Consider the following 13,990-nt stretch of genomic DNA (forward strand, 5'->3'; position numbering starts at 1 on the left):
TGTTGCCTAGAAACTTCAGATCGATGGGCTTTACTTCACATGTGCAATAGCCCATAGGAACTACGGCAGAACTAATTTGTGGACACACATCAGCTGCAGTGCTTGGGGACAGACCAAATGATGTGCAGGAAGCTTTAGCTGGGTGACAGTGATGTTGCTCTTCACATGTACAGTTGTGGTAATGCAATTGGGATGGTGCAGCTGGGGGCCCAGGTGAATCTAAAACTGTAGACAAGTCATGGAATCATAGAATAGTTTGGGTTGGAAGGGACCTTCAAAGTTCAACCCCCCTGCAATGAGCAAGGACATCTTCAACTAGATCAGGTTGCCCAGAAGTACATCCAGCCTGGCTTTTAATGTCCCCATGGGTAGCCACCTTTCCATCACCTCTCTGGGCAACCTGTGCCAGTACTTTACCACCCTCATTGTAAATAATTTTTTTCATCACATCCAGCCTGAATCTCCCCTCTTTTAGTTTAAAACCATCACCCCTTGTCCTGTCGCAACAGGCCCTGCTAAAAGTCCTTCCCCATCTTTCTTACAGGCCCCTTTTAAGAACTGAAAGGCCACAATAAGGTCTCCCCGGAGCCTTCTCCAGGCTGAACAACCCCAACTCTCTCAGCCTGTCCTCATAGGAGAGGTGCTCCATCCCTCTGATCATTTGTGTGGCCCTTCTCTGAAGTGTTGCTGTGAACTCTGCACACGTGTACTAAGTGCAGATGCTGCCTTCTAGCTCTGTGGCCTTGCAGGAGTGCTCACCCCGTATCTGCTGCGTGCCGTGCTCGGGCACACCACGTACTTGCATGGGGAAGCCGGTGGACACTGACGTGCGGTACACACGTGGGGACATGGCAGGGGTGGCAGTGACCCACTCCACCTGGACCTCTGTTACTGGAGCTACCTACTGCTTGCGCTGTGCTTTCGCAGGCAACAATGAGAAACCCACCCTGCCTTGGCCATATGAGCCCGCGGGCCGGGGCTGATGGAGGGAAGCCGAGGGCGGGCGGGCGCCGCCGGCAGCGATGGCCTGAGACCGGCCTCCCCCCGCAGGGCGCCAGGACTACAGCTCCCATGATCCTTTGCACATCCCGCGAGTGCGCACGGGGAGGTCCCGCCGCGCTTCACCGGCCCTCCCGCGGCACGCAGCGTAGCGTTGTGCCGTCGAGGGGCGGTAGCGCGGGCGCGGGCCGGACTACAGCTCCCAGTAGCCCCCGCACATCCCGCGCGTGCGCACGGCGTCAGCCCGGCCGCACTCCGCCGTTGTCGCTGTAGGTGGGTGGGTGGGGGGGAAGGGAGCGAGCGCGGCCTTGCAGAGGAGGAGGAGGCGGTGGAGGGAGGAGGAGGAGGGGGGGGGGTGGTGGTAAGAGTTAGAGAGTTCCGCCGCCGATCGTCGCTGCCAGGCCGGACTCATGATTCCCATATGCCCGGTAGTTTCGTTCACCTATGGTAAGTAACGGCGCCCGGGGGTCCGTGTTGTGCCCGCGCGCGCGGAGGGGAAGGGTGGGGGGGGGGTGCGGCCCGCGCGCGCGGGGCGGGTTTCGCGAGGCGCTGTGTCTGACCTGGTGCTCACGCGCTCTTTCTGTCCCTTGTCTGTCTGCCTGTCCCCCTTGCTGTCCCCCTTATTATCCCCCCCCCACCCCCCTTCACTCCCTCTCCTCCTTCTTTTCCTCCCTCCTTCTCCTCCCGGGCCTCCTGTCATGGCCCCGACCGCCGCTGCTGTTGCCGCCGCCTCTCGGTTATCGCCGCCACAGTGCCCAGCCGGCTGGGAGAAGATGCCAAAATGGCCACCGGCAACTACTTTGGATTCACCCATAGCGGGGCTGCTGCCCAGTATAGGTAACCGCCGCGACCCCTCCCTGCCCCGCCCCGTCCCTCCCCCTGCTCGGGCCCGCAGCCCCCGCCGTCCTCTTCGGCCCCGCGTCCCCCCGCGGGATCTGCCCGCCCCCTCGAGGTGGAGGGCTCGGGGCTGCTGCCATCACCCGCTCCCTGCATCCGCCCCCTCTGCACCCCGCTCCTCCGGGGTGGTTGTGCTTAGGACCCTTCTGCTTATGTGCCCCGCCCGCAGGTGTGTTTTCTTATCCTCCTGGTAACGCTGTGTCCCCAGTGGTTTGAGGGTGGGGAGGTGGAGCTGAGCACGGAGGAGGAGAATCGGCGGCAGCATCAGGTCCCGAGGCCCTTAAATTAAAATGGCCACTTGCCGGCAACGTCACCAGCACGTTACCGCCTGCCGCCTCCGGGCCCTCCTCCTTCGGCTTCAGGGAAGATGGGGCTTGCTGCCCGTGTGTTTACCCCCACTTCTGTCAGTGTGGGAGGACAGAATCCTATTTAACATAGGTTAGAACCCGACTATGGGAGACTAGATGGAGAAGGAAAGAGCTGGAACACTGGAAAATAACAGGGGACTTCATTACACTGAATCAATGTTATAACTAATATCTCTAAGAAAGTAGAGAAGGTACTTGCAGGGCCAGGCACCTTTTAAAACGAGTTCCTACTGTGATACCTAAGGCCAGAAGCAGGTCTTCTAGGGCAGTTCAGAGACCTGAAACCGTACAACTTGTATAGGCACACTGCCATGAGTCTTTGTATCTTTGTAGGTTTTGTGAGTCCAAATTGTGTATCAGAGTATTACAAAACTAATTGGTAGCATCTATCATCTCGTGTTTTCAGACATCAGATTACTTCAGTTGGCAAACACCAGATACAGTCAGGAGCTTTCTCACATTTTTGGCTTGTGTTGAACAGGGACTTAAAGTCTACATTTGAGACTATGTTACTCGTTTAATAAATCTGTAATATGCGAAGACAGATCTTCCTTGATGCATAAGTCCTGGTTAATGTGGAAAAAAATAGAAAAATAAATATGGGGGATTAAACATATATGAGGGGTTATTAACAAACAAAGGCAGATGGATGCTACTGTTAACTACCTAATAAAAATCGCATGCCTGACATAGGTTCAGGAATATACAGTTTTATGGTGGTCTTGGAATGACTCACAATCTAGTCTTTATTTTTTTCCTGGAAGTGGACATAAAGTACATTAAATTTAATTTACTCTAATGTTTAATAGTTAAAAGAGAGGGTTAAACTTAGTTTGGCTTCTAGTTCTTTTAAGGTTTGGTGCTCACAGTGTGTTTATGTTTTACTTGACAGTTATAGTAAAATTTGAAACTGAGTTGCCATGGGGTATGAAGGAGTTTCTAAATAGGATTTTTTTTTTTTTTTCTTTTTAAGTAAATTAACTTTACATGAATAAGTGGGGATGAATTTTTCACTTTATTGTAGAGCTGAGGTGGTCTCCAGACGTGTGAACCTGAAAAGCTTGTTTGAAATTTCCTTTTGAATTGCTGTATAGAAACATACAGTAATTGGAATAGCATTCAAGTTCGAAGCTTATTTTCAGAGTTAATCCTAAATGTGTTCTTGAGATAATGGAAAACTGATCAAAGGAAGCTTTTTCCTTTGTTATCACAAGTGCAAGATACTATTTCATTTGTTATTGGTGAAAGACTCTGCATCCTGTAAACGGTTTGTGTATTTATCACATCTGAAAACAGTGTTGAAGCAGTCCTTTCACAAGAATGAATATAATATTTTGAGCGTAAAACAGAGGAGTCTCTTAAAATATCCAAAAGGGAGCTTATCTTCATGAAGGCAGACTTGGCAGGTCCTTAGTAACTTGTTTACAGAGCGCTACAAAATGTGCCTTCCACTTAAGTATATTTGCGAAAAAGATGGTGGTGGCAGGGGCTGATAGTGGAAGATTTAATATTGCAACAAGTCTTCTGAGATTGTTACTGGTATTTGAAGTAACAGTTTATTGAATTATAAAAATCTTACTTGCTAAGGAACTAAGATAATAGATGAACAAATAGATGTTTACCTGCATAGTTTAAACATAGGTGAACCTCATAAATCTAAAAAAAAAAAATCTGGCCACACTACTAATCCATGGATTTTAAAAAAATGTTGCTCAAAATAGCAAGTTTTTTAGGCGGGCACGTCAGACATTTGCAATTGAAGACCCTAGCTCTTTGATATTTGCCATTTAGATATCCTAGTGCTATAGTTTTTACAGTAAGTAACAGAAATATTTGTAATAAACACATTATTGATCAGATTTTTTGACATTCTCTCTTGACAAAAATGGCTGTAAAAATTCCAATGCATTGGGAGAACTTTAGGCTCAGCTTTAAAGGATTCTCAGTCAGTGGTCCCTAAGAATAATATATAGAATCCTGTTGATTTCACCACTTCAGCTAAGTGCAAAAAAATCTGTGCCATTTTTTTTAGGATACACACCTTTCTTGGAATATCTCAAAGTATGAAACTGTTGAATCTTCAGCTGGAGACATGCAGGAAAAATTAAAACCCCATACCACATCAGAAAGAAGAGAATCTAAATAGTTTCCAATCATTTTCAAAGAATAAAATAGACTATTCTAATTGGAAGAGATCTACAACAGTCACCTAGTCCAACTGCCTGGCCGCTTCAGGGCTGACCAAAAGTTAAAGCCTGTTAAGAGTTGTTGTTAAGGGCATTGTCCACTGACAGGCTTGGGGCATCGACCATTTCTCCAGGAAACCTCTTACAGTGTTTGACCACTCTCTTGTCAAAGCAGTGCTTCCTGATGTCCAGTCTAAACCTCTCCTGGTGCATTCCCACGTGTCCTGTCACTGGGTACCAGGGAGCAGAGCTCAGCATCTCCCTCTCCCCTTCCCCAGGAAGCTGTAGGAGATCAAGGAGGCCACCGATCAGCCTCCTTCTCTCTAAACTAGACAAGCCCAGAGCCCTCAGCCACTCCTCACAGGACGTTCCTTCCATCGCTGTCACCAGCTCTGTTGCCTCCTCTGGGCACATGCAAGGACCTTCACATCCTTCTTAAATGGTGGGTCCCAGCACTGCCCACAGTGCTCCAGGTGAGGCTGCACCAACACTGAGCACAGCAGCAGAATCACCTCTGCTGACCGGCTGGTGATGCTGTGTCTGATGCACCCCAGGATGGGGTTTGCCCTCTTGGGGCACGCTGCTGGCTCACACAGAGCACCCCAGATCCCGTTCTGCAAGGCTGCTCTCCAGACGCTCCTCTCCTAATCCATGCTTATGCCTGGCATTATTCCACCCTAGGTGCAAAATCCAGCACTTGGACTTTCTAGATTTCATTCCATTAATGATTGCCCATTGCTCCAATCTGTCTAGATCCCTCTGCAAGGCATCTTGTTCCTCAGGAGAGTCAACAGCACCTCCCCCATTTGGTATCTTCATCAAATTTGCTGATGGTGCGTTCAACTCATACATGCAGATCATTGATATATAATTGAACTGACTTGGCTCTAGAAATGAAGCCCAGGAGCACTGGTCACTAGGCAGATGTATCCCTGTTCACCAGAGCCCTTTTGAGACCGGCTGTCCAGCCGGTTCTTCACTCAGTGTACCATGAACCTGTCCAGGCCACAGTTGGACAACCTACCCAAAAGGATGCTGTGAGGGACAGTATCAAAAGCCTTACTAAAATCCAGAATAACTACATAGTAGAATTATAGAATAGTTTGGGTTGGAACCTTCAAGGATCATCTAGTTCAACCTCCCTGCAATGGGATGGAACATAGAATCATAGAATAGTTAGGGTTGGAAAGGACCTTAAGATCATCTAGTTCCACCCCCCCTGCCATGGGCAGGGACACCTCGCACTAAACCATGTGGTCCAAGGCTCTGTCCAACCTGGCCTTGAACACTGCCAGGGATGGAGCATCCACAACCTCCCTGGGCAACCCATTCCAGTGCTTCACCACCCTCACAATAAAGAACTTCTTCCTTATATCTACTCTAAACTTCCCCTGTTTAAGTTTGAACCCATTACCCCTTGTCCTACCGCTACAGTCCCTAAGGAAGAGTCCTTCCCCAGCATCCTTACAGACCCCCTTCAGATACTGGAAGGCTGCTATGAGGTCTCCACGCAGCCTTCTCTTCTCCAGACTGAACAGCCCCAACTCTCTCAGCCTGTCTTCATACGGGAGGTGCTCCAGCCCTCTTATCATCCTCGTGGCCCTCCTCTGGACTCGCTCCAACAGCTCCATGTCGTTTTTGTGTTGAGGACACCAGAACTGTACACAGTACTCCAAGTGAGGTCTCACAAGAGCAGAGTAGAGGGGCAGGATCACCTCCTTTGACCTGCTGGTCACGCTTCTTTTGATGCAGCCCAGGATACGGTTGGCTTTCTGGGCTGCAAGCACACGCTGCCGGCTCATGTTAAGCTTCTCATCAACCAACACCCCCAAGTCCTTCTCCACAGGGCTGCTCTGAATCTCTTCTCCACCCAGCCTGTGGCAGTGCCTGGGATTGCCCCGATCCAGGTGTAGGACCTTACACTTGGCTTGGTTAAACTTCATAAGGCTGGCATCGGCCCATCTCACAAGCGTGTCAAGGTCCCTCTGGATGGCATCCCTTCCCTCTAGCGTATCAACCGAACCACACAGCTTGGTGTCATCGGCAAACTTGCTGAGGGCGCATCAATCCCACTGTCCATGTCGCTGACAAAGATGTTGAACAGGACCGGTCCCAACACCGATCCCTGAGGGACACCACTTGTTACAGGTTTCCAACTGGACATCGAGCCATTTACCACAACTCTTTGTGTGCGGCCATCGAGCCAGTTTTTTATCCACTGAGTGGTCCATCTATCAAATTGATGTCTCTCCAATTTAGAGACAAGGATGTCGTGCGGGACAGTGTCGAACGCTTTGCACGAGTCCAGGTAGATGACATCAACTGCTCTGCCGCTGTCCATCAGTTCCGTGGCTCCATCATAGAAGGCCACCAAATTGGTCAGGCAGGATTTCCCCTTAGTGAAGCCATGTTGGCTGTCACCAACCACCTCGTTGTTTTTCATGTGCCTTAGCATGCTTTCCAGGAGAAACTGTTCCAAGATTTTGCCCGGCACAGAGGTGAGACTGACTGGTCTGTAGTTCCCTGGATCTTCCACCTTCCCCTTCTTGAAAATGGGGGTTATATTACCCTTCTTCCAGTCAACAGGAACTTCACCTGACTGCCAGGATTTTTCGAATATGGTGGACAGTGGTTTAGCAACTTCATTTGCCAGCTCCTTCAGGACCTGTGGATGGATTTCATCAGGTCCCATGGACTTGTGCGTGTTCAGGTTCTTAAGATGGTCTCGAACCTGATCCTCTCCTACAGTGGGCCTAAGGTCTTCATTTTCACAGTCCCTGCATTTGCTTTCCAAGACTTGGGTGGTGTGGTCAGAGCATTTGCTGGTGAAGATGGAGGCAAAGAAGTCATTAAGAACCTCAGCCTTCTCCAAATCCATGGTAGCCAGTTCTGATAGTTTCCGGAGAAGGCCCACATTGTCCCTCGTCTGTCTTTTATTTGCTACATATCTATAGAATCCTTTCCCGTTATCTTTTATAGATAATTCCAAACTTAATTGGAATTAAGTTTGCCAAACTTAATTCTAGCCAAACTTATCCCTTGCCAAACTTAATTCTAGCTGGGCCTTAGCTTTCCTAACCTGGTCCCTAGCTTCCCGGGCAATGCTCCTATATTCTTCCCAGGCCGCCTGTCCTCGCTTCCACCTTCTATAAGCTTCTTTTTTCCCTCTAAGTTTCCTCAGCAGCTCCTTGTCCATCCATGGAGGTCTCCTGGCCCTCCTGCTGCACTTTCTTCTAGTCGGGATGCAACACTCTTGAGTACATAGCAGGTGATCCTTGAATACCGACTAGCAGTCTGGGGCCCCCCTGCCCTCTAGGACTGTGTCCCATGAAACCTTACTAAGGAGGTTCCTGAAGAGGCCAAAGTCTGCTTTCTTGAAGTCCAGGGCAGTGAGCTTGCTGCATGCTCTTCTCACTGTCCTGAGCATCTCAAACTCAACCATCTCGTGATCACTAGAGCCAAGGCTGCCCTGGAGTGCCACATTTCCAACCAGTCCCTCCCTGTTGGTGAGCACAAGGTCCAGCATGGCACCTCTCCTTGTTGGCTCCTCTATTGCTTGAAAGAGGAAGTTGTCTTCCACACAATAGAGGAACCTCCTGGATTGCTTGTGCCGGGCCGTACCGTCCCTCCAACACATGTCAGGATGGTTGAAGTCCCCCATGAGGACAAGGTCCTGCGAGCGTGAGGCTGCTCCTATCTGTCTGTACATCTTCAACTAGATTAGGTTGCCCAGAACCACATCCAGCCTGGCCTAGAATGTCTCCAGGGGTGGCACATCCACCACTTCTCTGGGCAACCTGTGCCAGGATTTTACCACCCTTATTGTAAATAATTTTTTCATCACATCCAGCCTGAATCTGCTCTCTTTTAGTTTAAAGCCGTCACCTCTCATGACAGCAGGCCTCCCCATCGTTCTTATAGGCCCTTTTAAGAACTGAAAGGCCACAATAAGGTCCCCCCGGAGTCTTCTTCAGGCTGAACAAGCCCAATTCTCTCAGCCTTTCCTCATATGAGAGGTGTTTCAGCCCTCTGGTCATTTCTGTGGCCCTTCTCTGGACCCTCTCCAACAGGTCCATGTCTTTCCTGTACTGAGGACTCCAGAGCTGAACACAGGTGGGGTTTCACCAGATCAGAGTAGAGGTGCAGAATTGCCTTCTGTGACCAGCTGGCCATGCTTTTTTGGTGCAGCCTAAGATACAGTTGGTCTTCTGGGCTGCAAGCGCACATTGCCCGCTCATGTCAAATCTTTCATTCATAGAACCAACTAGGTTGGAAAAGACCTTTAAGATCACCAAGTGCAACCATTATCCCAGGACTGCCAAGTCCACCACTAAACCATAACACTGAGGGCTTCATCTACACAGTTTTTGAACACGTCCAGAGATGGTGATTCCACCACTTACCTGGCAGCCTGTTCCAATGCCTGATCACCCTCTTTGTGAACAAATTTTTCCTAGTACCCAGTCTAACCCTCCCCTGCTGCAGCTTGAAGCCATTACCTCTTGTCCTATCACTTGTTACTTGGGAGAAGAGACCAACCCCCACCTCACTACAGCCTCCTTTCAGGCACTTGTAGAGAGCGATAAGGTCACTCTGAGCCTTATCTTCTCCAGACTAAACAACCCCAGTTCCCTCAGCTGCTCCTCATCAGGCTTGTGCTCCAGACCCTTCACCAGCTCTATTCTCTTCTCTGGCCCCAATCCAGCACCTCAATGTCTCTCTTGTAGTGAGGGGCCCAGAACTTTACACAGGATTCAAGGTGCGGCCTCACCAGTGCCCAGTGCAGGGGGATGATCACTGCCCTGGCCCTGCTGCCACACTACTGCTGATACAGGCCAGGATGCCGTTGGCTTTCTTGGCTGCTTGGGCACAAGCTGGCTCATGTTCAGGTCGGTCAGTCAGCACCCCCAAGTCCTTTTCTGACAAGCAGCTTTCCAGCCACTCTACCCCTAGCCTGGAGCATTGCATGGTTGTGATACAAGTGCAGGACCCAGCACTTTGTTTTGTTGAACCAGTGCCCCCAAGTCCTCCTCAGGGGTACGTTCACTGCCCTTCCTTCATCCACTAGGCAGGTGACCTTATCACAGATGGGTATCTAATTAGTTAAACAGGACTTTCTTTCCCTTTGTTAACTATCACTGTGCCGGGTGATTGCCTTGTTCTTTAAATGCCTTTCAGCAGTACTCAGTGTGAACTTCTACATAATTTTTCCAGGACCCGAGGTGAGACTAAGAGGTCTGTAGCTTCCTGGGTCTTCCTTCACGCCCTTCTTGTGAATTGGAATAACACTGGCTAGCTTCCAGTGAGCAGGGACCTCCCCAGACTCCCCAAATCTTTGGCAGATGATTGAGAGAGATCCTGTCATAGCATCTACTAGTACCTTCAGTACTCTGGGATGAATCCCATCAGGCCCTGTGGACTTGGGAACATTCATTTGAGGCAACTGGTCCCTTAGAATTTCAGTGTCCACACATGGGAAGTCACTGTTCCCACAGTCATGGTTCTCGTACTCAGAGGACTCAAAGGAGAAAATGTGCTATATTAAGTGATATTTGGAAGGTGCTTGTACTGAAGGTTTTCTGAATTCAATTCTAGACTTGTTGGAGCCCAGTAATAAACCCTGCTGGAATTCCAGTTTCTAAAAATGACAATATTATAATTTGTTTCAATAGTAGCAGAGGGACAATGTATTAGAACTATTGGGTTCAAGGAAATAGCTTCTTTAAATCAACAACTGAAAAGATGACACTATTATTAGCATAGAAGTCACTGTGTCTTCCTGTGATTATGTGTGGCCATGGTGGATCATTTAAATACTTTCCTTGACATGAAGGATAAATTAAAATTTGTCCAAGGAATATAGTCTTAACATCAAATACTAATATTTGAAGCCGTTAGAAAGGCCAGATTGGTAGCTGCTCAGGTGTTAGATCTTGGATTTGGGATATTTATTAGTGTGTGCAGGACTTGATAAACATATTCACTGTTGTAATAGTGTAAGCAGTATAGTTCCCTGAATTGACTAGTTAAAGAAGGGAATAGATATCTGTTTTTACTAGTTCATAAATACTATTTTTCATAAAACACATTTGAAATCTTAACTTGTTTCATATTTAATCAAAGGCAGCAGAAGAGCTATGTGCACTTTAAGCCTGTAAATAATGGATTAGAAGCATTCTTGTTCCTTTCAGTTTTGTCACCACATAAAATTTCCTGCTGCCCCACTCATTCAGAATTCTTTGTGTGCACTACCCGGTAATAACATGATGACTTAATGAGAGAAGCATTAGATAATGCAAATACCAATACAGGAAATTTCTCTGAATATTGCAGTACCTTTACAATGTGTGCTTTCTGCTAGTGGTGGTATTAGGGCCTTAGGGTATAAACTTGCATACAACGCAAGTCATCTGTTACTCATTCAAGCAACTGTATTAATCCATCTATTTAGAGCCTGAAATAAATGCGGAATTTGATGATACTCTTCCTGTTTTCTTTGTGTGTGTGTGTGCTCTGTATGTCACCTGAATCACTGCGTGCCTATTCAGTTTGAAGCAAACAACCTAATATTGGCTGGTCTTTCATAGGTAAAAAACATTAGTGTTCTTAAATTAGTGCTGGAGAGAGGCATAGTTATGCTTTTATTCTAAAGCTGGCTGATTGAATTGTGGGTATGCTGGTGGACAGATAGGGGCATTGAGAAATGTTTGGACAGAGAAGTGTGCAAATGTGGTAATCTCATTTAATTAACGTTGTGTTAAGACTTCAGTTTCTGTAAAGAATATAAAGAATCTTCTAAGTGTCTGATTTTCATCTATGTGATAGTCATACCGTGTCCCTGCTCCAGTAAGACAGGACACAGACAGATGGGAGATTCTTTGGTAGTTCAGAATGATTTGTTAACTTTGAATTGCCTTCAGGTATCGTAAATATTACTAAATCTGTCAAGCCTTCACAGATAAAGGCAGTTTTAGCAGTTTGTGTCCAAAGCAGGCCACAATGCCTCTGAGTTTAGGTTAAGATGCAATCTTCTAGACAGCCTTAGGAAAGTGAACTCTTGCAGTTACAGCTGGTTTGGAATTCAAGTGCAGTGCCTCATGTTATAGGATATTCCAGGCTGGTGCAGAACAGCGAAGGAAAGTGAAATGCTGTGGATGGCTATTGAGAATTGTTTGGGGATAGAGTGTTTCTTTTCACATTTGATAGCACTTCTGATTAACTTCAGTTTCATCTTTGACATCTGCCCCACTTACCTCTTCTTACAACTAGATACTGGTTTCAAAAGTGTTCAGTTTTTCAGAGGCACTAGGGGTGTAATTCACACAAGCTTACTTGCCCAAGTGTCACTAAACATATTCAGACTTGTACTGCTGGACAACAGAAAAATAAAGACAATACAGAGCAGGACTCAACAGCTTCTTCTGAAGTGTACTACTAGACTTAAGTTAACACAAACATTTCTTCATTTTACAGGATTGTGTTATACGCACCCCATTCTAAAATACATGGGGAATGAAAGTACTTACAGTTTTATCATAGGGTGAAGGTACCTATATCATTGTATAAAAATGTCAGTTGCTTTTTTTTTTCCTGTGAATATTATGCCCATGCTATCTTGAGTTGCATCACATCTTAAAGGATGTGCTGGAAAGCAGCTTGGCTGAAAAGGCCCTGGGAGTCTTGAATGTGCGCCAGCAATGGCTTCTTTGCAGCAAAGAGGGTGAATGGCATCCTGGGCTGCAGTAGGCACAGTATTGCCAGCAGCTGGAAGGAGGTGATCCTTCCCCTCTAACTCAGCCCTGGTGAGGCAACTACTGGAGCCCTGTGTCCAGTTCTGGGCTGCCAGTATGCAAGAGACATGGGCATACTGGAGAAAGTCCAACAAAGGGCCCACAAAGATGATGAAGGGACTGCAGAATCTCTCCTCTCAGGAAAGGCTGGGGGAGCTGGGACTGTCTAGCCTATGGAAGAGCAGGCTGAGGAGGGATCTTCTTAATGTTTAGAAATGCCTAAAGGAAGGGTGCAAAGAGGACAGAGCCAAGCTCTTTTCAGTGGCTCCCATGACAAAACCAGAGGCAGTAGGCACAAACTGAAACATAGGACTTTTCCTCTGAAACACTTTTTTACTATGAGGGTAACTGAGCCCTGGCACAAGTTGCCTGGGGAAGCTGTGGAATCTCCATCCATGGAGATACTCAAAAGCTGCCTGGACATGGTCCTAGGTGACTGGCTGCTGCCAGGTAGGTGCCCCTGCTTATGTGGGACTGGACCTCAAGATGACCTCCAGAGGTCACAAAATCACAGAATCAAAGAATAGCTGAGGTTGGAAGAGACCTCTGGAGGTCATTCCCTGTGATTTTTACAGGGAAAATCTTGATAGGTGGTACTTTTTCAGGCAGACAGAACATCCGAAGCTCATTTGTTTTTGTCTTTCATGTTACCATTGTGGACATGGCTGTTGACTTAGACTTGAATAAAATCAATGTTTTGATAATGAAGAAAGCGGTATAGGCAATGAACTGTCTATTGTGTGCAACTGAGTAAAAGGAGCTAGGTACAGAACATATATTTGTCTCATATATGAGACACTTGCAGTTGTTATGATGTACGGTGAGGAAAAGATTGCAGAATTTGACTGGATTTAAATCAGGTTGTGAGATTAAATGTGAAGATTAACAAAGCAGTAACAGTATGTGAAAAACATGAGGATGTTCATCATTGTGGCGAGTTATTGGTAGTAGATGTTTAGCAGTCTAGTAGTAAATGGTATTTTTTGCTTGTAATGGAGTGACACAGGGGTGTTTTTAGAAAAAAGGAAGAGGAAGGGAAACTCAAAATTGTTACAAAGAACTGTCTTTTTTAGGCATTACGTAGAATGCCTAAACTTTTAGGCCTAAAGGCTTTAAACCATAGAAGCCATTAATAGGAGCCGCTGAAATTTAATAGAATTCAAGAAGGGATTGCTCATTTGCATGACTTCAGGCCTCCCTAGAGTCTTAGTGAATTGCATTACAATGTTCTGTTCACAAAATTGTAGCAGTAGGAAATAATTTTCATTAAAGTTCTAAAAAGATGTACTCAGTTTTCATCGAAATTTAATGCCTGTAGTGAGTGACAGGCCTTAGAAAAACAGAAGCCACTTCTAAAGTACAACTTCATGTAGCATGATATTTCTTTTCACCATTTTATGCTGTTTATGGTCAAGTGTGTTTAGGAGGAAAAAAGTTCACTTGTTTTTCTTTGTTTTTAATGGTTACTATTTTGTTTTTACTTTGCCCATGTTACATTAACACAACTGAAACTTCATCTGACCAGTTACTTAGTAATGCCTCTTCCTAGGTTAGGATCTGAAGAAGCAGCAGACTAGTGCTTCTTTCAGTTTTTGTAGAGTTAGGTCATCCTTCAATCTTCATATGCCTGAAGGAAAAACTGCAAAACTGTATTTTTTGCTGTTCTACCATGTCCTGGTTTCATCTGAAATGGAGTTATTTTTCTTCCAAGTAGCTGGTACAGTACTGTGTTTTGTTTTTAGTCTGGGAA

The 13,990-nt window shown here is 46.6% G+C and overlaps 1 protein-coding gene across 5 annotated transcripts in view; it reads left to right on the plus strand.

The window, feature by feature from the left end:
- The first annotated feature begins 1,245 nt into the window (after positions 1–1,245).
- Positions 1,246–13,990, plus strand: part of ZFR (zinc finger RNA binding protein) — a 48,909-nt gene continuing 36,164 nt past the window's right edge. For all 5 annotated transcript variants that reach the window (XM_030511436.1, XM_030511438.1, XM_030511437.1 and 2 more), the window contains exons 1-2: positions 1,246–1,446; positions 1,752–1,836. In XM_030511436.1, coding sequence (XP_030367296.1) covers positions 1,410–1,446; positions 1,752–1,836 — 122 coding nt within the window. In that variant the 5' untranslated portion in view covers positions 1,246–1,409. The remainder of the gene's footprint in view (positions 1,447–1,751; positions 1,837–13,990) is intronic.

This window comes from Strigops habroptila, chromosome Z, assembly GCF_004027225.2.
Source record: "Strigops habroptila isolate Jane chromosome Z, bStrHab1.2.pri, whole genome shotgun sequence".
Classification (NCBI taxonomy): domain Eukaryota; kingdom Metazoa; phylum Chordata; class Aves; order Psittaciformes; family Psittacidae; genus Strigops; species Strigops habroptila.